Genomic DNA, 24,215 nt, shown 5'->3' with positions numbered 1-24,215 from the left:
ATTAACAGGATGAAAGGCTGCGTGTTTGTGACTCTGGGGACAATAAAACAGCTGTAATCAGACTGAGTCTGTGGGACGCTCGGCTGCTGTGTCGTCCACACTGATGGACACCTGTCTGTCACAGCTGGAGATGATGTAAATGTGCAGGTCAGAGGGAGTTTCTCCTGTGCAGAGGTCTGATTGTATTCCGACCACACTTCATGCTGAAATATGTATGCAAATCCAGCCGCTGCGGCGATCCCCTGGGAAATACGGGAGCAGCTGAAAGTACCCGACTACAGTAACGTCTGTGGAAGTGGCCGACAGCCTGACAGCTCCCTGAATGTCTCCAGAGTCACAGCATCAGAAAGACCTCCAGCATAAGCTATCAGTGAGCCTCCACAGACTGCTGTTTGTCCTTCACTGATCGATGTCCTCGGACGAGTTTTAATACAAAGATAACCTGAGTGAAAATAAACTGCAGTTTTTAATGCTGATTGTATTTATCAAGGGAGACGAGGTATCTGCCCAGCAGCACTGCAGTCCACACTTTGTGGTGTGTTGATGGTGAGTGTTTCACGTCTCTGTGGAGGAACTTTGTCCCACTCTGAATAGTTGGAGGCTTTTCCAGTATGAGCGCCTGTCTAAGGTCACCTCAGTCTGATTAAGTCCACACTTTGACTCGGACGCTCCAGAACCTTCATTTTGTCTTCAGAGCCAATCAGAGGTGGAGCTGCTGCTGCTGCATGACTGCCGGGCCCACATTCTCCTAGAGAGCAGCTCAGACCATCACGCTCCCACCGCCGTGTCCGACTGCTGCTGTGATGTTCTCTTTATGTTTAATGCAGATGTAACGGGACTCAAACCTCCCAACGTTCAGCTTTTGTCTCATCAGGCCACGGGATGTTCTCCCAGAAGTCTCGGAGATCATCCAGATGTTTTCACTAGGCCGGTGTTCTGGCCTTAGTCACCTAGCAGACTAACCTACATGTTCCTTCCTTCAAAGGTGGAGCAGTGTGTGAACCGGCTGAAGAACATGAAGCTCGATGCTGCTCTTCAGGAACTGTCAGATCTGTGTCCGAACAGGATCCAGAGGTAAGTCTGCGGCTCGCTGTGAAGTGTGTGACGTGCAGAGCAGGTCTTGTGCACAATGAAAATGTGTGTAGCCCGACTTTATTCCCACAGTAGACCGGGGGTGGGCAACTGCATGAATGAAGTCCTCTCAGCATGCAGACGGACGTCTTTATAGAAGATAAGACGGAGATTCAAACTGTGAAATTCTGTGTGGATGTCAGTTTCTGCCACAGTCTGCAGTGGTGTGTGTGTGTGTGTGTTTTAGGCAGCTGAGCATCAAGGACGGCCAGTGTGTCGTTCCCAGTCAGCCCACGCTGGAGTGGATCTGTCTCAAAGTGCTGGGGGCCGCTCGGCTGACGAGCTGCACGCTGCGTCGCTGCAGCAGAGCTTTCACGTATCCTTCTGTGAGGCCGTTCTGTTCTCAGACTCGGCATCGATCTCCGCGTGAACGACGTGCGGATGTCTTCATCTGAACCAAGTCTGACTCTCGTGCCCTCTGCAGGTTTCCCCTTAACAGCTGCTTGTTTCAGACTCGCAAAGCAGCAGATGAAGTGGGAGGAGTTTGTCATCCTGAACGTGGTGATAACCAGCATGCTCAGCCGTCTGTGGTCAGGACGTTTTCTGCAGCATACGTGCATTTAGAGAGAGAGAGCACTAAGTCTGCAGAAAGTGTTAACACGTTGTATTTCGTGCGTTCTCAGGGTGATTTTCCGTGGCGTGCTGCTCGCCCTGTCCGGCCTCTACCGGCAGCTCCTGGAGCTTCTCAGAGACGTAGCCCGAGTCCAGCCCATGCCCTTCCTCACAGACTTCTCCCTGCCAGCTGATCTGGCTCAGTTCCTCGGTCCCTCTGATGCTTTGTTATTGACCAAGCCTGCGGCGCACAGCAGAGCGCGGCAGGAAAAGAAGCAGGCGGCCAAGAAGACCTGCATGCAGAAAAGAAAGCTCAAAGAAGACCTCGGCGTTGCAGTTATAAGAGGTAGTCTGCATTCATGCGCTGTTTTTCCCAAAGCAAACGTGACCTCAGTGAGACGTGAACCTCCCCACTCACATCCCTGATATTTCTCCAGGCGTCGGCCTCGCAGCAGACAGGAAGTCTTTTTTCAAGCTGTGCAGGACTTTCACAGAGGTATGTGAGCAAGCACGTGACTCGTCTCTACTTCTACTGTTTCTAATGTTCACGTATTTACTTCTTCTTCTTGCAACTCGAGGGCAAGTCGACGCCCAAACAAACGAGCAGAGCTGACAGGAGACACGAGTTCCAGAAACAGGTGAGAGAAGCTGCTTCTTTCTCACACGTGGAGATCCGTGTGGACGAGATGATTCGCTGGTGCAAATCCCAGAGGATGGGAAAGGAAAAACGCCTTTTAACCTTCCTGCAGTTAAAGTGCCGGCAGATGAAATGCCTGGAGGCAGCGGGCTACAAGTAAGAGCGACACTTTCTCAGGAAGTCTTCCTTTAGCGTTCTGCAGAGGTGCTCATGTTCTCTCTTCTCGTGCTTCAGCGTCCAGAGGAAGCTGCAAACCTTCAAAAAGGAAGCTTGCTGGGCTTCATCTCCAGAAGGATCAGCGCCAAAGACCTTACGTTCGCTCGCCTCGAGGAGACGTGTCCACGGGAGAATTCGTTTTCATACTCTCAGGAGGTTTATGATGAGAGGCGGCGTAAAAAGGAAAGAGCAGGCGGGACGACAGACACGAGCTCGACTCAGCGGGGACGACCAGAGAAGCGGGACTGCACGAGAGGCGACGTGTCGGAGCACGGTCACTCACGATGACATCGATGACATTTTTGCCTCTGCAGGTCTGTGAAGCCCGAAAGCGCCGATGTAAGGTCACAGACAGACGAACAGTCTGAGCAGGTTTGGAAGCAGAAGCTGTGCTCGCCATGTTTAATGTGTCTCTCATTAAAAGCTATAAAGCGCGGAAACAACTGAACCCCCCCAGACTAAAAGATTCTGTTTTAATTTGGGTACGCATGGAACACACACTCACAGCCACTTCATTAGGTACGCCTGTTCCAGCTGCTCGCATGCACACGTGTAACCGCTGGTTCGCATCAAGATATGCAGTAAAGCATCTGTGGATGCACAGCACGTCAACGGTTAAAGGTCACAGCGAGCGTCGCTGCTGAGGTCCAGCCGAGCTGGTTTCCTGAACTTGCCTGAAGGATGTTGGCTGCAGTCTCAAAGCAGAGCCATGATGAATGAACCCAACCCAGTATTAGACACCTGATACAGTGGATGTGTGAAATCAAATGTAAGAGAAAATAAATTAACTGATGGAGCTGAAATATGACTGTGTGAGTAGAATGCTTATTTAATGAGCATGCAGACTGAAGCCTGTGCTTATGGTTTGAAGCATGCATGCAGTGGCAGCATGTTTACGTGCTTCTTCTGTCTGTCTGAAGGAAATTTAAATCCGTTTGTGCAGCTGTGCCAGTTTTTAATAATGTTCGAAGTCACGCACTACAGATCTGAACAAGGCTTTTACAGTAGTTGGTGTATTTGGCTCCCCCTGGTGGGCTCGAGGATCAGCGCACAGACAAATTCCAGGCTCGATTCATCTTTGGGAATACGGAATAATTCTTTCATCCTACGGCCCGCGGCCGAAGCAGCGTGAGACGGCTCAGGTGTCAGCAGGAAGGAGTCTGTGCTGAAGGCGTCTCAGAGCCTGCAGTGGCTTCTGTTAGCAGACACACGGGCACCGGTCCTGCTCTGACACCAGCAGCCGGCACACAAGCTAAAAGGTTTGTTTTCTTACAGCCACTATGTTTCATCATCACCTGCCAAAGAAGATGGAGTCGTCCCATCTGCACCAACGCTGCGGCTTTTATCTCCGTCAGAGCTTCACTGGGCTGAGTTACAGTCTCACATCAAACTGCCAGATCTATTTGAACACAATACTTAACTTTCTGGGTTTGTCAGGGTCCACTCTTATTTTTCACAGCCTGGAGGTGAGGAAGAGGTGCAGGAGGAAAATCGTAAAGGTCTGCATCATGTATGAGAGCAGAAACTGAGCTGAGGCAGAAGGTTAGTCTTGATTCCACTTGTCTCATTTATCATTTAAATAAAAAGTAATACTTCTGTAACATTAGGGAACTTTCTCCTGTTCACCAAAATCACCACACGGGCCTGCTGTTCTTCTTGAATGTAATATCGATAACCTTGGACTAATGCTAAATGTTAATAAATAATAAAATAAACACAACCTACGTCAGTTAGGTCTCTCAGTATTTTGTAGCATTTCTTTGCACTTTTGCCTTTTTACTGCGCAGTCCCGGATCACGAGCGCTCCTCTACAGCTGACGGTCTTCAGTTCTCCCTGCAGACGTGTCTTTGTGCCGGCCAGTAACTCTTCTGGAGGTCGGTCTACATCAGGAGTGACTCCAGGCTTCTTTCTGTTTCTCGAGTCTAAACTGGTTTCTTTAGTTTTTGGCGTGACGGCTCAAAGCCTCGCTGAGTCTAAACTGGGAGATGACCCTCAGTTTAGACTTGATTTTGCAGCTTTGAGCGATTCTGTGATTGAGTGCAAAGATCAAAAGTCTGGAGTGAAGTTTTTCACCTACATGTTAGCTGGTTACAGCTACACTCAGTATGCATGTGAAGGCTTACCATCAAAATAAACAGCAGAGGCAGCACAAACCTCCAGTCTGCGTCTGTAAACACGTGAATATCCCATTAAGATCAAACAGACTGTGCATGTGTAGCTTTCATGTTTTACAAAGTGTTGCTGTGATAAGATGAATTTATATTTCCAGGTCTTCATTCACCTTAACTTAGACACAGCCCCTCCATTGTCCAGTGTTGGCGGACTGTTACCTGAAATAGATCCACTTTTACCATTTTCAGCATCATTATCAGGCGCGTGCGGCGAGGCTTCTGCGGCGCGTGCGGCGAGGCGTCTGCGGCGCGTGCGGCGAGGCGTCTGCGGCGCGTGCACCTCGGGTCAGTGTAGCGAGACCACGCGGTCGTCTTCTGTCAGCTGGGACGTGTTTAATAGCATAATTGTAAAGAGCTGGTCCTACACGGCTGAGTCGGCGCTGCAGATAAATATATATTTTTGAAGGTGGTTCTCCAGGGCGGGTATAAAGGTCTGTATTCCCAGTTTACTGTTCTTCAATTTATTTTCCTCACACCTTAATAGCAGAAGAGGAATTGTGCCCATAAATGTTTAAAGGCTCTGCTTTTTTATAGCACGGAGCTTTGGGATTGTCAACATTTGTACTCTGAGGTGTGTTAAATTAATCACATCATTACCTCCACAGGAGGAAAAAAGCTGATGGAGTAATGGTGCCGTGCACTCCTCAACGAGGCCTGCAGTGGAACAACGAAGGCAGAAAATCACCCAGACTGGGGAAAAAGAGAAACCATGCAAAGTCTAAATTTTAACGATGTGAGCTCTGAATATAAACAATAATATAATTTGTGTATATCTCATCTTTGCCTTTATTTTAGAAAACTGTCTCATATATCAGTTTTCTCGGATGAATAGAGAATAAAGAGAAGGATTAAAAAGTGTGAGCACAGACGGTGGTTTACAAACCTCAGTGAGAACCGGCCCAGAGAGCTCACTGACATTTTATTGCCACCTCCATAAACGTGGTCTGCAAAAGTCCCCGTCGTGCAGTTTCCATCCACTCATTCATTTTCTATACACACTTTTGCAAGAGGCACAGTGCCCATTACACTGCAATAAAAGCTGCACTGCCTCTGCTTTAGACGAGCGTAAGGCTGCAACATCCGCTTTAACAGGACTGAGTCTCAGCATCACACCTGGATTTTATCTTCACAGCATCGGCCATGCATCTTTAAAAAAATCATCATCTCTGTTCTAACAATATGTAGGAAGACATGGCGGTGCTGCTCCTGTGTCTCAGAATAAAATATTTCTTCTACGACAGGACAGGAGAACTGACATTTTGAGTTTCTGTAAAAGGCAAAAACATGTCTGGGACGCTCTTTATTCTTACTTTGGCTAATATTTAGCCAGAGGTCAGGGTTCACTGACAGCAGGTGGTTTTATTGTCATGGAACTGCTGACCTGGCATGTCTGAGCTACAACACTTGTTCTTAATATTATGTCTCAGTGGGCGTTTCTGTGAATCACAGACTGGAGGACCAACAGTGAAGGGGATGAGCCGACTGGACTCTGTGAGGAACCTCAGGTCCTTCCGTTTGTGCTGGAGAACTTCTGTCCGTCTGTAGCAGCATCAGCAAACTAGTCCACCAAGCTGGAACCTCATTGGTCAGAATCTGGAGGTGTTTGAGTCAGTGAGGGGCCGCAGTTCACTAAACACACCGTCCTCCATCATGGACAATCACAACTAGTGATGTGCGGATCGATACTGAAATATCGATTCCTCCGATACCAGTCCTTTATGTTCTATAATCGACTCACAACAATGGCTGAGTGTAATTGGAGTTACGTGCAGACGTATTTTACCTCCACAAACAGCTGAGATGTGGTTTGCAATACATGTGGCAAGACAGTGAGGTGTTGTGGCAACACCACTAACCTCGTGAAATACGTCACAGGAAATCAGATCACAGAATATGACGAGCGTATGTTGAGGCGAACTGAAGAGGAGGAGAGGGACAGGTGCTGCTAGGGCGAGACAGACGTCTCTCACGGAGTCCTTTAGTGCTGCAGGCAGGCAGCGTGCTCAAATAGCCACAACTTCAGGTTTTTTATTTCTATATGATGAATTCTGCATTATTAAGTGATAAGAGCAAGTAATATGATGTCCTGTAATCATGATGATGCTATAATGTGAGATACAATAAATAAAGTAAGTTTTTGTACAAAGTATCAGTATCGTCGATACCACCCTGAATTTTACTTGGTATCGGATCGGAAAGGAAATCAGTGGTATCGCACATCACTAACCACAACTGCGCCGGTCCGGTCAGCAGAGCTCCTCCTCCCTGAGAATTATCCAATCACGCTGCGAGAAAGAGCGGTTCAGGAAGTCCTTCCCACCGTCCTCGGAAACCTCTCCTCTTTGTAACAGGTGAAAACACCTGTCAGGACACAAGACTCCACACAAGTCTGTTTCTCATATTTAAAGTGTTAAAGCTATAGAGCTATTTATTTGAGTTTTGCTCTAATATTCACAAGAATTTGCTTTTCCACAATCCGTCTTATTTTTATTTATTTTTTCATGTAAAAAATGATTTTCACATTGGTTTATGTAAAATTTTGCACTGCCTCACATCCGTCAGTATGAAGTACTTGTTGTTTTCATTGTAGATCATAATATTGATAATCTTATTCTTGAAGCTGCTGCTGGAGCACCGTCACTGTACACAACCATCGCAGGGTTCGTGTGCTAGCTGTGGGGTTTCCCTTACAATACAAAGCTCCGTAAGGCTCGTGCTGTTGTGAGTTGGTGGCGTATAAATCAAACTGAACTGAATTCAGAGTATTGTTTATTTTCCCTGCGGTGTCACGTCACAGAAACCTGGACGTCTTAAAAGTTCCTACAGCATGTTTTGAGTATTAACTCCGAGGATTCATAGACAGTAACTGTGCTAGTTTTACACCACTCTGTTACACTGAACTGTTTTTGTTATTTATTTTAAATTATTAATTAATCATTCATAATTATTAGTAGTCTTTTTTTTTTATTAGTAGTAATCCTGTCCGGTTAGAAATCCAAGTAAACGTTGGCAATCAGGCTGATTACGTCACATCCTGCCGTTTGCAGCTTGTACTTCCGGAAGGTGGGGCTTTTGTTGCGGGAGCGGTTTGTATATGTAGACCAATGCCTCTGTGTTCGCTGTTAACGCGCTCAGCAAGATAGCGGCAGCCTCGGGCAGACAAGCGGATCGTGCTTCGGTAAGGCTCCGGGCAGCCCCGGTCAAGCGGAACACCGTGAGTCTGTAACCGGGGCTTTGGGGAGGTTGACGGTACCGCACCTGCTGTAAGGACGGGCGAGCACCCCGCGGGTCCAAAGGCTGTCCTCTCAGCACCCACGGCTGTGAGGACACCGGGACACACACTGGTGACTGATTAGCTGTCTCTGTGGAAGCTAACGGCAGGCACGAGCTGTTTGTTTGGCCGGTCGTTAGCTTAGCTTCCAGTGACGGTGTAGCCTCGGTAACACAGACATTAGCACCAGCCTGTCCTCTCCACGGCTGTGCTGTGGCACTACAGCGGCTTTACCGCTCCCGTTTGCGCTGTTGTTGTGTAAAGTTACCGTTTAGAGACGGACTGGGTAAAGTTAGCGGTTCTACTTTGTTTGGCGGCAGTTGCTGAAAAGTTTTTACCTCTGGGGAGATGAGCGGACACACCCAGTGAGCCAGGTCCGGCTCATGTTCCTGTAACTCAGCTGATGTCAGCGAAAAGGACAGTTTGGTGTGCTAACACTGAGATCATGCTGGTGCTGTCACACCTGTCCTCTGTCTGTATGTGACGGAGAAAACCATACATGGAGTTTCTCCTGTTGTATGGAGGGACACCTCTGTCAGCCCCCTGACTTTGGAGGTCCTGTAATGGTCACCTTAACCCTCCGGTGAAGTGCAGAAATGTGAGGAGGAAGGCAGCTAGGTGAGTGCTCCGTGTTTACATGTATACAGTACTGTTGAGGTGCTGGTGGAGGGACGATGCTGGCAAAGCAGCAGCACTTTTCCTTCTCTTTGACAGCTGTGGGTCTGTGTGAGGGGAAAGTGGCCGTGTGTGGTTCGTCACACACACTCGTGTCATTCTGGGCTGACTAACACCTCATTTAAAGCAGCAGTGACATCCTGTAAGCTCACAGTCTCATGATCTTCTGAAACCCTCGTAAACAGCTCCCGAGCACCGCGCTGATCCAAGCACAATAACAGCTCTTCCAGGAAAAGCAGGTCATCAGTTTTGTGGGAATTCCCGTGGTTTCTAAAAGCTGGTGGGCCATTTTTATTTGTTTTGGGGGAAATTGTATTTAAAGGGCCCATATCCATTTTTATAGTGTTATGAGATGTTTATGAAGAAAGTTACCCCCCAGCCCCACAGGCCTCTTCCAAGGTTTATGGTTATGATGAAAGAACTGACCTCCCAGCCCATTGTTCCTCAGTGGGCTGGTGTCAGTCATTATGCAAATGTACTGATTATAAGATTATAAACCTGCAGCTGAGACTGAAGAAGTCAGCTGGATGATGATGAAACGTTTCTCCCACAAAACGCTACGTCCAGATGAACACAATCGACTTTTGGAGACTCCTCCAAGGTTCCCTTCTTCCTACGTGGACAGTGGGTACTCATGTTGAGCTAACATCCACCCACGGGCGCTGCTTCTCACTTCTTCTGAGCTAAGTGGAGTTTGATAGCATGCTGCTAAAAAATCACTATGACTGAAACTTTATTAAAAGTTTTTTTTATCTCCAGTAATTTTATGTTCCAGAAAATGGTACAAATATCAGAAGAGTTATGTGACAGCACGCAAAGCAGAAATAACCAAACTGACACTTTCCTGTGACCCGGTGAAATCCCAGTGAGTTACTTTAGCCGGTGACATTCCCGCAGGAACAGGAAATCCTGCTGTGGATAACCTAGAGGAATGGTGAGCTTTGGTCAGTGTGTAGCTCTGAGGAGTAACCATGCAACAACCCATTTATAACCAGCAGGGACGTACAGCCTGTGTACTGCATTTTAATGCAGACAAACTCACAAGTGAAGTAAGTAAAAGTTTCTCTTGTTGTCAGAACAACTGTGAAATCTGGGCTGTAATGTGGTCCACAGCAAACACAGAGCTGCTCACTGAGCTGCTGAAGTCACATTTTCTACCCACTGTTTCTAAGTAGAGCTGATCAGAGATCAGATGACAGAAAGCGATCGCTGAGCCGAGGTTGTAGTCTGCTGAACGAGCCGTCCTATTGGCTGTTTCTGCCTGTCACTCACAGACGCTGATTTGAGAGCTGCTGACACTGAGACGGTCCGTTTGCAGAGGTACTTCAGGTAGATGTCATATCGATGTGAACCGAGCGTGAATGTTATGAGTGTGGATCATTATCTTTGGTTACTCTTGACGAACCTGCTCAGTCAGGCTGCTGCTGCCCACTGACTAACAGACGGTCTGTGCTGAGAGTCATGCAGGTTATTTATGTAACTTAAGTTCACTGAATTATCTTGAAAGCCCGCTGCGGTCTTTTCCTGCTGTGCATTAGCATTAGTGCCATCCTCTCAGGTCTGTCATTGAATAGAAGTGAGGCTGTGTGCTGATGTAGGTAAGTGCGTAGCAGTGATAAACGGCGCCTTACTCAGCAGGCCGACGGGGCTTTGTCTAGTTCTGTCTGACTTAATTAGAAGTAGAAACTCGGCCTGGACGAGCACTCGGTGTACTTCTCTAGAAGACGCCCACCGACATGTTCTGATGTCCAGATATTTACACACAGTAGTTGTAACTGATATGTGTAACACATCAAATATGAAAAGCATTACATCCTGTTTCCTTAAAGGAAGAGGAACTGCTTATGCAAATAAGTGTTTGTGGAACACAATGGTAGCCCAGGGTCGGTGTGTTTCAGTTTTAATTAACGCCTCACGGCCGGGGTCTTTCACTCATTCAGGCCTCTGTGGAGGTTGTAACTGTATCTGCTTTAATAACCGGTAGAGTTTTTTGAAGGGGAAGCACAAACACGGACATCATTTGGTTAGCAAAGCAATAAACCATCATATTGGTTATTACTTTACAGCCGCGTCCTGGCTTCTGTATCGATGCCTTGTTACAGAGTAAAGTAGGGGAAAGTGTAACTGTCACGGTCGGGACGAGCAACATCTTTAAACTGAGTATTTGTTGTTCATTTCTTTTTTAGAGCACACGTCGCTCTCTCTGCTCAAGAGATGCAAAGCCTGGGAGATTAGATTTCACACAGTTGTTCAGTCGCCTCGCTGTCTCATTAAACCCACGTCTGTGTTTAAGCTGTAGCTGCAGGCCGCAGCACCATGTCTCGCTCCAGCGTGGAAGTATTACAAGGCAGATTGAGGTTGACCACCTCGCCTTCTCCGATGGTACAGACAGTGTGAGAGCAGTGAAGTTTACCGCCACCGCCGGCTCCGTGAAGACAGATGGAGCGGAAATGTGAGGTGGTGCTTTTATTTCTTCCAAGGACGGCACTGCAGGCCGCTGCGCTGGTGTAGGTGGTATGTACCGGGGCCCGTTGTGGTTATTTGTCAGGAAAATGAAAAGATATGTTTACATTGCAATGAGAGGTAAGTAGTGGGCAGCTGGGAGTTGCTCAGCAGGAACAAATACATTTGTGATGAAATGTGTGCTGAGAAGTGGACTCATCGGTCTCTCCGTGGTGAATCAGTCCAGTGGAATGCTCCGGGAATGGGAACGACTCGAGTGTCTGGATAAGATCATCAGGGTCAGCTGCAGCATGGGGCGCAACGATATCTGCTTTGTGTTAAAGGCTAAAGCGTGCTGCTGATCCACTGCAGGGATCAGTGAAGACTTCGTATGCGTTTACGTTTGTTTGAAAGGCCCCGCTCGCTGCGGCCGGAGGGCGAGGACTGTTACAGACGATCCGGGTCCCTGCTGCCCAGTTTGGTCAAAGACTTCTCTGTACACTCTCCTGGCTGAGGGTCGTTAGTATGCACAGTGGGGAGCTCACTTTTTGAAGATGTCTCTCGTGCTGCTGCGTGCTGTCTTTGAAAGTAGAAAAAATCATTTCCTGATGCCCAGATGTTTGGTAAATAACCCCGCGGGTCTTTATTTGTTTGTGTGTGACCTGCTCGTACTCTTACCTCCATCGTATTGTTTTATCACAGCGAGCTCCAATTATGGTTATAGTGGGAACTGTCTGCTGCTCCCTCACTTCTGCTGGAAAAGAAGGAAGTGTTGAGAGGACAGAAGCATTAAAGTGAAAGCTGTTTAGCATGCGCGACGTATCGGTGGGCCACATAAGTGTTGTGATTGACTCAGTGGATCGGTATCGAGATGAGAAAACTAACTGATCTCCTTTGGAAATCCTTGGAATTTGGAGGTTTGTTATTTAGGGAATAAACATCACTGTTTTCTTCATCAGACGGGGAGAGGAAATCCCCCCCCACCCCTGGGATCAGACGAATGTGGAAAGACGGAGCATCCTCGGGCTCTTTACAAGTCTGGCTCAGATGTCTCGGCTTTACTCGGCACATAAATCCAGTTTGGGGTGCTTCACACTTTGTTTGCTGTAATCTTTTGTTAGGATCTGCGAGAGTCTCTGCAAACCTCCGTACGTCTTTGCCAGAGTGTGAGGATGAGTGCAGAGGGAACATCGGGCCGTTCTCCAAAGGGAATCTTAATGAATTCTTGCGCTGGTGTCATCTATATTTCAGGAGCCTTAGAAACCAGAGCGGCCTTGTAGGCGCCCCCCATAACCCCACCGCCCCGAAGAAGGACCAGCACCGCGCAGACTCAGCTCCTGGATGTGGGTCATGCTTAAATATGAATTTTTCATATCTTTTGCAACTGTCCCCTGATTTTGACCCTGCATTCAAAGTCGCAGCACAGCTGGTGGAAATGTGACACGACCCCACCCTCGCTGTGTGGACTTCCCTCGGAAACTTTCCACTAAGCACACGTGATGCGCATGTTTCACACTGCCTGAGTTTATTGGCTCTGACTGCTTTGTTTATGATGGAGTCTGTGTCTGCGCTGGCGTACGGAGAAGTGGGTCGCAGTAAATAATTTACACGGTGACCCCTCCTCTGTGTCAGCTGCCTTCCTGATGGGTGTTTGGGTATGTGTAGGCTTGTGTGGGTATCCTGGCCTGTGACTGATAACAAAGACAGGAAGAGCACAGATCAGATTTCACTTCCTGCTAGGATATAGGAAGACCACGATGCCTCATCGCCGGCATCAGCAGCTATCGTACGACGGCTGACGCAGCAAGACGAGTTCTGCTGTCAGACGATGTAAAGAAGCTGACGTTCACACACAGGTTGTTGCTGTTTGATTTCCCTCCAGGAGTTTGTAGCTTCTGCAGGGCTCTTCTATTACATGTGTGAGAGGCAGGAGGTTCCTGAGTGTGAGCACTGAGCCCACTCTGTGAAATGAAGTGTTTGCTGTTTGGGTGGAGCAGATTTAGAATAACGCCAGGAATCAGCTGTGTGCTGCTGTTAGTGTGACAGCTCAGAGGAGGCTCAGCATCGTCCCAATGAGGGAGCTGGGGTTCCTGTGATGGACTGTGCAGACTTCATCTCAGCTCGTATGGTTCGTGCACGGAGTGGCCAGCTGTTGCGCCTCAGTGGCTGATGAGTGTTCGCCTGTCCGGCATGAGCATCAAGGGTGCAGAGCGGATAACAAACGGGGAGTGACGATGCCTTAAACACAGATGGGGGTTAACTAATGAGGACTGAAAGTCATCAGTGTTTATCAGGGCTGGAATTGTGTTAGCAGGCTGCTCTGCAGGAAGCGATGGGTCATAAGAGCTCAGGATACAGATACAGTCACAGATGCATCCTATGATATGGATGCAAAAACATCAGCTTCTCTTTATGACGATCGCCTCTCAGTTACAGCAGTGAGCTGATAATGTCTGCAGTAACGCATTTCCTTCTGAACACGGGACTTTGACTGATTGTTGACTGCTGTGAGTTTTTACTTTAAGCCTTGTGATTTAAGTAGAGAGTACGAGAGAGCAGTTACATATAAACACAGCGTGTCCCTACCACAGGAAAAAGTCCACCAATGATGTCAGCACGAACTGTCACATGGTTTTCATGTGTGACACTAACTGTGACAACAGGAAGTGAAGTGTTTTTACCACCACGGCCCGTCCACCAGCTCCACTCGCATCTGACTTTCTGCCTGCTTGTATACAAGCTCCTGTGACGCTTCGTGTAAAGGTGGTAGATAAGAAACGCTTAATGCCAGGAAAAGATTCCTCGGACACTCAGTCATCTCCTAACTGATCAGATCAACAGGCTTTCACACATTGCTGGTTATGACTGAAGCTGTCGGCCGTGCTCAAACATACAATGAAGAAGCACTTTTGATTCCTGCTGAGCACTGCAGGTAAACATTGCTAGACTGCTGATTTGTTGTGAACCTTATTTGATGCACTCCACAGCACCACGTCCACAGCATAGAGCAGGTGAGGGCACGGCAGCTATCGTATCTGACACAGAGAAGGTTGTGAAGTCGGGTAAAAGCAATTGACTGTGAGCTTTCACCTTGTGAGGGCAGAGCCATTACAGAGCAGATAGATGGCAGGCACGTCTCCCTGCTCTTTAACCAGTTTAGCACACGGTGGCCTGTTTAATGCATTTGTAAATGCTGCTTTGCACTGAAGAATGATGGCTTCATTACTTCTGATCAGTTGCAATGACCTTTTGATGGCGAACTTTATAAAGTTCTAGGATTCACGAGTAGGCAATTTGGCGCTTTAATGGAGATGATGGGGGTTAAGATTTAAGATTAGCTGGAGCACAGCCTGGAGTCCTGGCACAGCGAGTCAGAGTGAAAGCTGCTAAGAAACAGCTGCCATCTGTCCTCGCGCTCGTCCACGGTACGCTTGTGTTTTCGGCACACGGAGGTTATTTACTGTACGCACTGATGTTTCCGCTCTTGTCCTCTACAGGTCGTGAGTGTGTGTGTGTGTGTGTGTGTGTGTGTACCTGTGCACATGTGTTTGAGTGTTTAAGAGAGGCACAAAGAAGAATCCAGTGATGGCTGCCAATAAGGGTAAAAACCAGAGCTCTCTGGTGCTGCACAAGCTGATAATGGTGGGCAGCGGCGGCGTGGGAAAGTCAGCCCTCACCCTGCAGTTCATGTACGATGAGGTGAGTTAACACTTCTAAGGCACTGCTGTAGCAAGGTCACGACAGCAGATGAGGGGGTTTGGCTGTAGGCGTGACCACTCTTCATTTATTTTACTATCTGGATTTTATTTGCAACCTTTATGATGTTTTCAGTGGTTTGCCATAAATGTGAAATGAGTCCCTTGCTCCCTGTAGCCTGAGACTAACAGCCACTCCTGCCTAACAGAGGCGCTGCTGTCACTGGTCCCCACCTGTGTCGGGGAGAGCTCCGGCTCCCAGCAGCATGTCTGCAGGCGTTTTTGTCCATGCGTCTGATTTCCATGTTAGCCTGCTGAGTCACTGCTGATCAGGCGCCACTGCTCTGCCTCTTCACGTGTAGTTTGTGGAGGACTACGAGCCCACCAAAGCAGACAGCTACAGGAAAAAGGTGGTTCTGGACGGGGAGGAGGCTCAGATCGACATCCTGGACACCGCCGGGCAGGAGGACTATGCTGCTATCAGGGACAACTACTTTCGCAGCGGGGAGGGCTTCCTGTTGGTCTTCTCCATCACAGAGCCCGAGTCCTTCGCTGCCACTGCTGAGTTCAGGTACGGATGCGTGCGTTCAGTTTGGTGCCATTAATGAAAGCCGGCGAGTGGTTAAAAATGACATCACTGATCATCAGCCATCGTCGCTCGTTACATATCTGCGGTAGAGTATCCCGAGTCGGCACATCAGCAACAATCTGCACCCACGAGTGTCTTTCAGTGTCTGGATAATACATGAATATCCAGATCGTGTAGAGTCACACCCACGTCACAGTGTCAGTGGGGAGGCGTGTCAGTGTGGACGTGTTGTGGCAGGAAGGTGCAGATAGGATTAAAGCACAGCAACAAAACACTGAAGCTTAATGCAAACGTTAGTCAGCAGCACTTTGAATCAAACACGTCAGCCTCTGAGGCTCGCTGAGAGGGGAGAGGATGGGATCCTCCAAACGGCTACAATGCAAGTTAGATTAGTGTTTTTCAGCAGTGTACATGACGGCAGCACGTCCGTCGACAGAGTGTGGAAACATTAAAGCGCCGGCCCCGATCCTGCTAATCAACCTGTAAAAGTCTTTGTTTCTGTGACGCTGCCAGCTGGTTATCATGTTGGATTTGGGAAAACGTCCTGAGAAAGACCAAATAATCATTTGTGCTCACAGGGAGCAGATCTTGCGGGTGAAGGCAGAAGAGGACAAGATCCCGCTCCTGCTGGTGGGGAACAAGTCGGACCTGGAGGAGCGTCGGCAGGTGCCCGTGGACGAGGCCCGCGGGAAGGCCGAGGCGTGGGGCGTCCAGTACGTGGAGACGTCAGCAAAAACCAGAGCCAACGTTGACAAGGTATCATCACGCAGACGCACCAGCACAGAGCTGTGCTCAAGTTTTAGGCACTGAAGGTGACGTAAACGGGATTCAAAAGAAATTAGAGTGCGCCTCCCAGTGGGGCCGTTTCCAGCATGACCCACTGGGATGAGGCCCAGACCCAGGAAGGAGGTGGGAGGGCACAGGGAGGTTTAATGCCCACGACCCTCCATACAGCAAACAAAGAAATTCTGAGAGCTGGTTTAATCTCTGTGGACCTGCCACACTTCTTTTTTGAATTATTTTTGGGGAATTTTAGCCTTTATTGAGATCGAGCAGGGGAGGGCGTGCTGATGCACACGGGTGACCCGCTCAGCCCGATGAGTTGTACCAACGCCCGCGTGCTGCTGGTCTTACTGGGAGCCGTCACATAGAGTACTGAGGAATCGGAACGTGCCTGAAGCTTCTGCACAGCTGAGCTTTTGACTCTTTCACACACGAGTCCTGTATGTGTTATAAATATGCGATTGATTTCTTTCCAGGTGTTCTTTGACCTGATGCGTGAAGTGCGAGGCAAGAAAATGTCTGAAAACAAAGACAAGAACGGGAAAGGGAAGAACAAGAAGAACAAGAAGAGCTTCAGGGAGAGATGCTGTTTACTTTGAGCTCCTCGTGGACCTGAAAACACAAAGCTCCACAGAACAGAGGAGCAGAGCTCAGCGTCTTTGATTTCAATGAATCTGATTATTTTTTATTGATAGCTTGTTATAGTTTCATGTCTAGAACAATCGCAACCACTATGTTGCCAATCTGAATGAATGAAAGCTGACTGGCTCTGCTGTGAGGATGGACGGCGACTGCAGCGCTTGATGGCTCACAGGAAGCCAGCGACCAAACTGCCATTGACACTAACTGTGCTGCTCGACGTGTTCAGCGGTTTACTGCCTTTGCTTTGGTTCCTCTCTCTCTACAAAGCCGTTAGTTTGTTCGCCTCCTCTAATCTGGGCCTGCAGTCACAGTGTAGACTGCATGTACACTGATGGCCTCTCTGTGGAGCAGGTTTCCATCGCCCACTTTGTGTTTGCAGTAGCTGCTGAAGCTGCAAGTTTAATGTCCGGTTTCCCCCCCCGCCTTCAGGTTTCTTGAATATTTTTCTTCCATTTCATGCGAGGAATTGTGAGGTTTTTACATCCCAGGAGGTTCACGCAGTGCAGTCGTGTCCTGACACGATCACCATAAATCAATGTTAAAACACATTTTCAGTGAGAAAGCTGTAAATTACATCCTCGCTGACTCAGAATCCACTCATTTCTCTTCACGTACACGCGATGAGATATTTTAACGTTTGTTCTGTATTTTAAGAATGTGGGAAATGAATGGTGAGAGAGCTCTGCCACGTCGGTGTGACCCTCCTCAGAGCACAGACGCCACTGTTTGTCCAGCAGCGAGGTTTGGATCGGTGCTGGGAGGCACGACAATCCAGGAGGCCACCCTGCTAATGCATTCAGTCTGTTAGTCTCCATAGTCCTGATCTTCTTTTGAATAACATGCACTACATTGTCAGTACCTTAGAAGTGGCTTCATGCTGTGTTGAGTCGCGCTGTGCCAACAAAATAACAAAAATTCAAACTATGTTTGTGGGTGTGTGGTATGTATGTTGTGTAAGAGTGTGTGTGCATGTGTGGGAGAACCTTACCTTGCTGTGTGTCTGAGTGAAGCTCTGATGCTCCAGCTCTTGTGTATTCAGATGTTCATGGTGACCCTGCTGTGTGTTTGTTGGCGGCTGTGAGCTGCTGAATAAATGCTTTTCTTCCTTTTTCATGTCTTTGTAAGGAGCTCGATTTAATGTCCGACTTCCTGCAGACAGACGTAGAAACGTTGGTGGTGCGTCAGGTAAGGGGAGCCGGTGTGCCGCACAGCGCCCTCTGGTGGAGGCAGCGGAGCCACTTACTTTATGGCCACAGTTACAGCGACATTATCCACTGAAACGTGGCTGCCCGTCCGTGGTCCCCGTGGGGCATACGGCCTAGTTTGGTCAAATAACCCAGCACTTACTCACTTTGCATCGATTGTTCCTCTGCCATCAGAAGAGTGCCAACGGCCTGTTTTTTCTCCAATCTGACAGTGATGTAGTAGCACCATTTACATTAACCTCACAGCCTTATCTTACACGGCAGGAATTGTGTGACGCCACCCTGGAGATGAACCGGTCGTGGGCTCTCGTAGCTGAAGCCCCGGGGGCGGCCGGGTCACTGAAACTCATTTCACAGTGTGAAAACACGGTTGACTACATCACCAGGCAAAGGCTGACCATACATCACTTTGAAAATAGTTTTCGTGTGAAGGGTGGGAGGAAGCTCCTTCCCTGGTGTTACAGGAGGGGCTGCTGTAGTTCCAGGTACACACCGCCCTCCTCCACACAGCTGGGGTTATTCCTGTGTTGCTGTTAAATCTGACTTCATCTTATTCTGCCTCGTTTTGAAACGTCCCCGAGTATTCAAGCTGGGTTATTTATATAATGTTCCGGGATTATGGATTTGCTCTTTTTCAGCGGAGCCACGCTCCACTGTCCGAGCCGAAACATCCCTCACGTCCTCAGGCTGTGCAGCAGCTCCGGGCCGGCGTCTGTACCGCGCCACAGATAAGACTCCTCAGCTCGCTATTGATCATATAGGCCCGCGCAAATAAAGGGAAAGCTAACATGAGAAATCGTGTGGGGAGTTTCAGCCTGTAATGATAATGGCTCCACATTTCCTCCACACTTAACACAAACACACTAATCCTCCGTAATTTCCATCTCCGGTGAAACCTACTAGGTTTAAAAGCCTGTGGCAGCATTTCCACCAGAGGAGCTAAACATGTCACAGCTCTGATAAGCACATTTACCTGCCTGACACTCACCTCTCTGGATCCCCACTCTTCGCCTGCGCCTCTAAGTAGGCAGATTAGGTGGTCTGTTAAACCCACAGGAAGGCACTTATTTAGAAATACATGAAAGGGCAAAGTGAGCCCGGCTAATGACCGATGCTGTGTCACCGGCACACTCTGGGGTCTTTTATCATTCTGCAGAGAGGCCCCCGTCCTCTGAGTAACCCTCATTATATCTGAGCTAATGTTGGGGATGAGGATGTTCGAGTGATAAAGCACCATCACAGTCCTTCATTATACAGAAAGAGAAACAGACTCGGTGGAATTGTGCTCGCCCTGTAAGATAAATGCAGCGGACAGAGAATAACTCCTATTTTAGCGACTGTGCCACATCCTGCTGTCTGCGTGCAGTCTCTGCGGGAAACGCCTGTCCACGCTCTGCCCACAGGATGGCAGTGTTGCTGTTCTGCAGGCCTGCTCTGAGCACCAGTGATGCCACTGTGCTCCCTACTAGGATTCATCCACTGGTGATTGTTGATTGACTGAATGAATGTTTGTCAGTCCTTATTAAACATTTAGTTCATGGAAAATTAATGGCTGGTTTATAACTGCGCGCATTCATATTAATTATAGTATCGCATAATTAGAGATGGCAGATGTCTTTTTATTTAATTTTTATGAATCAAAACAACTTTCATTGGATAAGGTGGACGTTACCTCTCGTGGTCCGCTAATGAATGAATGAGCTTGTTTTCACTGGTGTAAGCGTGATAAACCCGCCCACAGACACCGTATCTGCAGCACAAAATCAATCACCAAATATAATTTGACCATAGCTCCGTGCTGTCACTGTCGCAGCAGCTCTGCTGTGAACAGCTCACTTTGCCCTGCATTGTGTTGCTGAGGTGGAGCATCATCACCAGCTCCACGCTGTTGGAGCAATGATGGCGGTAACAATCATTCTTCCTTTGGATCGGTAAAGTCGAACCTTGGGCGAGTCCTCGGTGTCTGTTGGTCAGGCGTCACATGATCTCCACTGTTGGTCGAAGCTCTTTGAGTTGGATGTGTCCCGGTCAGGGCGCAGCAAAGATGCAGGCATGTCCAGACTGACTCAACCCTGGACTGTGTATAAAAGAAGGATGTGGTCACCATGATGTCGTCCATTAGTTTATGACTGCACAGTTTGAAGCTGAAAGCATTTCTTTGCTGCTATTTTTTTTTTAATATTAGGGTGGAGTGCTCAGTTATTGGCTAATGCTAACAATCTAGCTCCATCCATGTACTGTATGTATCACACAGACTCAGACACCATCTAATTACTAACATTACTAATGTGCACATGCTAGCACTCTGTCAGTAGACAAATACCCGGAGCTTCTGTTGGTGAAAGTAAGTGCACAGCAAACAACTTGGTCCAACACTGCTAACCAGTCCTTAATAAACAGGTGAAGCACAGCTAGCTTTAGCTGCCTGTATCAGTGTCCACTGACCCATGTGCAGCTGTTATGGAGGCTAATTTAGCTAAAGAGACCAAAACAGTTTGTTTAGCAGTTAAGGAAAGTTAGGCATTTTGAGCCTGAAACCCTGAAGGAGATGTGAGGATGGTTGGATGGATGAGCAAGCAAACATCAGAGACTATAGGCAACGACAAGCCATCCTCAAACAGCCACTCAGTATTTCTTGGCAAGTAACCACTGAAGGACCAAAAATCACCATCCAAGATCAGAAGTGAGAGATTCTTTTGGATAGTTCACATTATTTGTTATCATTTAAACTGCACTACATGGTTGCTTCAGGTTTGTCAGCCGATCGTCCTTGATGTGACTCTCCTGTTCCACCACATTCCAAAGGGGCTCTGTTGGATCAGGTGACTGTGAAGGCCATTTGAGAACACTCAGGTTCAAGAGACCAGGATGTGGCACGTAGTTAGAAGCAGCCCTCAGAAGATGGTGCACTGTGGTCGCAAAGGGACGGACACGGTCACAATGTTCACCCAGAGAACTGCTGCTCGTGGGTCGATCAACTTCTGAAATACCCTGAGCAGCCCACCTGGTACCAACAACGATCCCACGTTCATGTTTCTTCCTCATTCTGATGTTTGAACTTCAGCAGGTCGTGTTGATCATGTCCACATGCCTAAATGCACTGAGATGTTGCCATGTGATTGGCCGATTCGATGTTTGTGTTAACGAATGGTTGAGCAGGTGTACCTGGGGGAAGCATTAAGAGTATTTTATATGATGCTATCCAGAGTGGTCTGACTGATTCTGAATATGAGACGAGCAGAATGACACGAACGATGTGCTGAAGTGCTGATTTCTTCAGTTGGCTGAGAATTTTAAGAAAAAAAGCAGCTTGATTGAGTTATTGTGCATATGGAAAATTATCTGAGCCAGAAGGCACAGCCACAGTTTTTATGGATATGCTGACCTTATTTCAGCATCTCACCAGAGACGAGACTGGCAGTTTACACACATTAGCACAGTCCTGTAATCACTAACAGATGAGACACAAACTCATTATCAGGATCTGATGCAACTGTTCACTGTAGCTTAAACTGATGAAAGCAGCTCTGCAGCAGCTCTGCAGTGACATTACAGCGAGCACATCGGACCTTCACTTGGGTGAGCGTCAATGTCATGACATCAGAAATGCCACGCTGTCAAAGAGGCACCGATTTAACTTGTAGGACACGTTTTTTCAATAATCAGGAAGGTTGTTAAAGGTGCCGTTGCACATGGAGATGTATTGTTCTTCCACAATTATTGATGCTAGAGGCGATATGTGTTGTGTTGTGGTTAAAACCCCAGCAGGAAGCTCATTCAGCAGGTATCCAGAAACAGAAATGGAAACACTGCAGGCCGACTGATAAATAAATGCCTAAAATACCAGCGGACCAGTTTTTGTGCCACATTTGAAGGACTTGGCAAATTAATACTGCATCTGGTACATCAGAAAAACCCCTTTCTGTCATTGTGAAAGCAGGATATCAGCCTTTCATTTTTCATTTTTCAATTTTTTAACAAACAAACAGTCCTCTGCATTTAAATGAGTATCTTTACACCTTGTGTGTTTTATCTTGAGCTTCGGTTTTCTCACCATCTGCTGCCGTGCAGCTTCAAACAGGCTGTGGAACAAACAAAATATTGTTTCTCTGAACATTGTTTTACGGCGCACTTATACTCACCTTTACTCATGCATTATTAGTTACTGAAGCAGACATGACGGCACACTGCAAAGCTGTTTTTCTGTGGTCAGGCGCGTTTCCTTACCAGCTGTAAATGATTGGTCTCATCCAACAGCCCCCACTTATCGAGCTGGAACATTATTATTGCATCCAAAAATGTACTTATTGTTGATAATTGGAATTAAAGAATTACAAAAGGGAGATGGACAGCAGGTGTTCTCCACACCAGCCTGCACGTATCAAGGCCTTCCCTCACAGCAGATTAATTAAGTCCTTGCACAGCCATCAGGTATCTGCTGTTTCCAATTTGAGTGTCAAAGTGTAATTGCGAATGCCATATCCACCGTGGTTAGCCTGATTAAATCTTGCACAGCCGTCAGCAGCCTGTTGCAGAATAACAAAACAAACCTCTGTGCCTATTCCACGCTGCCTGCCAGGTAATGCAGTAAATACAACCAGGAGAGTTGGAGACCCTCAACATGCAGCTCCACTAAGAAACTGAGATAATTAAAACTACGTTTCAAAGGAAGGACTGCTTCCTGTGAGCCGACCAGATCTGGTGCGGGGGGTCCTCAGTCAAAGCAAACTGTTTAACCATGGATGGCGAGAGGAACGTCAAACACATATAGTGCCGAGGTACAGTAGATTTATGTTTGTGCACACCAGGAGAATAATGGTCAGTGTTCATTTGCTGTCAGGCTTCAGTGAAATCTCTGAGAGCCATGAACCTCGCGTTTCTCTCATTTACCACTGTGCCACCGCAAAAAGCCTCAAGGTATCAAAGATTTTCATTAAATTTTTCGCTTGATGTTGTCACAATGACAGTATCATCCATCAGCAGCTACGGGAGAAGCCGTTCATCATCCTTATCAGTGTGCCTACATGTAGTACAAAGAGGGAGCACATCGGAGGAGAGGCTCTGTTGCTCACATGCTCGGGATCTAATTACACTGATAATTTCATACTGTAATAAAACCTCTGTCTCTGTTTACAATTAGTTATAGATGATTGATGTATGTAGAATAACCTGCTGCACAGTGAGAGGATGGACACTTTATTCCCACCATGCTTCTAATTATTTTGTCGGTTTAGTCATTTTACTAAAGATAGGTCGGCTTTTTATGCAAAGAGGACGATAATTTTAGGATTTTGTCTTGAACAGAAAGAGGCTCTGTGTCTGCAATCAGGAGCCTTTTATGATGAGCCCAGCCTAGAAAATGCATTTGCCAATTAGAGGATTTGATGGGTTCACTAAGACGGGTACTCGAGTGCATCTAAGTAAATTTACTGCTGTCAGTAATCACAGGAGAGAGGCGTGTTGTTTTTGAAAGTCAGAAGGAGAAGGGAAGAGACTATGAAAGGAAAATATATACAGACACATGACTAATTAGCCACTTTTAGCAACTGGGAATCAGACCAACAGGTCGCTGCCCAGTCCACATCACTCTGAACTGTCGTGGCCCTACTGCTGGTGATGGGCCCGCAGGAGGGAGGGTGAGGAGCTCGCTCATTCCTCCAGCTAGCACTCGGTTCCCTCCTCGGCCTCGGCACACGCCGGGGAGCCGGTCCAGCTCCAGAGCCTGTCTGTTGCCAGATGAAGGCAGATGTATGTGGGACAGCAAGTCTGTGAGTCAGCTCCAGAGAAAAGTCCTAACTAGAAACAGCTGAATTGAAACCAAGTGTTAAAAACAAAAGTGGTTGCAGCAGTCTGTGCTTTTCAGGAATTACTTTTTGTCTTTGGTGTTTTTTTCTGCTTCTCCTGTTCCTGTTTCAGCCCAGCAGCCAGTGTCAGACTGCACCGTGGAGCTACGTGTTGTTGGAGGACTCGGGATCTGAAACGTTCCTCCGCAGGCTAATACCTATGCAAACAGGCACAACTGCAGCAGCATAAAACAAGCATTGTTATTACAGCAAAATGCACTTTCCCTGTGGTAAGTCAACAAGTTAATTAAATAGAAACATATGACAGAGAAAAGATGCTGCAGATGCAAAACTCAGAAGTCCCAGAGACATGTAATGAATCAGCCTTTGGCCTCTTTATGAGAGCTGCTGTGCTGCTGTGA

The 24,215-nt window shown here is 47.6% G+C and overlaps 2 protein-coding genes across 4 annotated transcripts in view; both read left to right on the top strand.

Moving 5' to 3' along the window:
• The window catches only part of nepro (nucleolus and neural progenitor protein), a 9,413-nt gene extending 2,742 nt beyond the window's left edge, over nt 1–6,671 (top strand). The window contains exons 3-10 of one of the 2 annotated variants that reach the window (XR_006054518.1): nt 986–1,074; nt 1,319–1,447; nt 1,584–1,661; nt 1,755–2,029; nt 2,121–2,179; nt 2,262–2,476; nt 2,555–4,078; nt 5,314–6,671. Coding sequence is in view for 1 of the 2 variants with exons in the window: in XM_005925904.3 (XP_005925966.1) it covers nt 986–1,074; nt 1,319–1,447; nt 1,584–1,661; nt 1,755–2,029; nt 2,121–2,179; nt 2,262–2,476; nt 2,555–2,858 (1,149 nt within the window). In the remaining variant the exon portion in view is untranslated. Of the gene's footprint in view, nt 1–985; nt 1,075–1,318; nt 1,448–1,583; nt 1,662–1,754; nt 2,030–2,120; nt 2,180–2,261; nt 2,477–2,554; nt 4,937–5,313 lie in introns of those variants that run through there. The other variant, XM_005925904.3, reaches the window with a different exon arrangement.
• Nucleotides 6,672–7,734: 1,063 nt separating this feature from the next.
• Nucleotides 7,735–17,918, top strand: ralba (v-ral simian leukemia viral oncogene homolog Ba (ras related)). 2 transcript variants are annotated; one of them, XM_005925905.3, is made up of 5 exons: nt 7,735–7,886; nt 14,594–14,795; nt 15,154–15,362; nt 15,959–16,136; nt 16,640–17,918. In XM_005925905.3, the coding sequence occupies exons 2-5, from the start codon at nt 14,682–14,684 to the stop codon at nt 16,760–16,762; spliced, it is 624 nt and encodes a 207-aa protein (XP_005925967.1). In that variant the 5' UTR covers nt 7,735–7,886; nt 14,594–14,681; the 3' UTR covers nt 16,763–17,918. The 2 variants fall into 2 exon arrangements, with proteins under 2 accessions (XP_005925967.1, XP_005925968.1); XM_005925906.3 differs by having other exon boundaries at nt 7,747–8,597.
• Nucleotides 17,919–24,215: the final 6,297 nt, after the last annotated feature.

This window comes from Haplochromis burtoni, unplaced genomic scaffold (genome assembly GCF_018398535.1).
Source record: "Haplochromis burtoni strain Fernald_Lab_line unplaced genomic scaffold, NCSU_Asbu1 Contig_74, whole genome shotgun sequence".
Taxonomy (NCBI): Eukaryota; Metazoa; Chordata; class Actinopteri; order Cichliformes; family Cichlidae; genus Haplochromis; species Haplochromis burtoni.
Note: the sequence above shows the minus strand (reverse complement) of the source record. Positions and strands in the feature narration are given on the sequence as shown.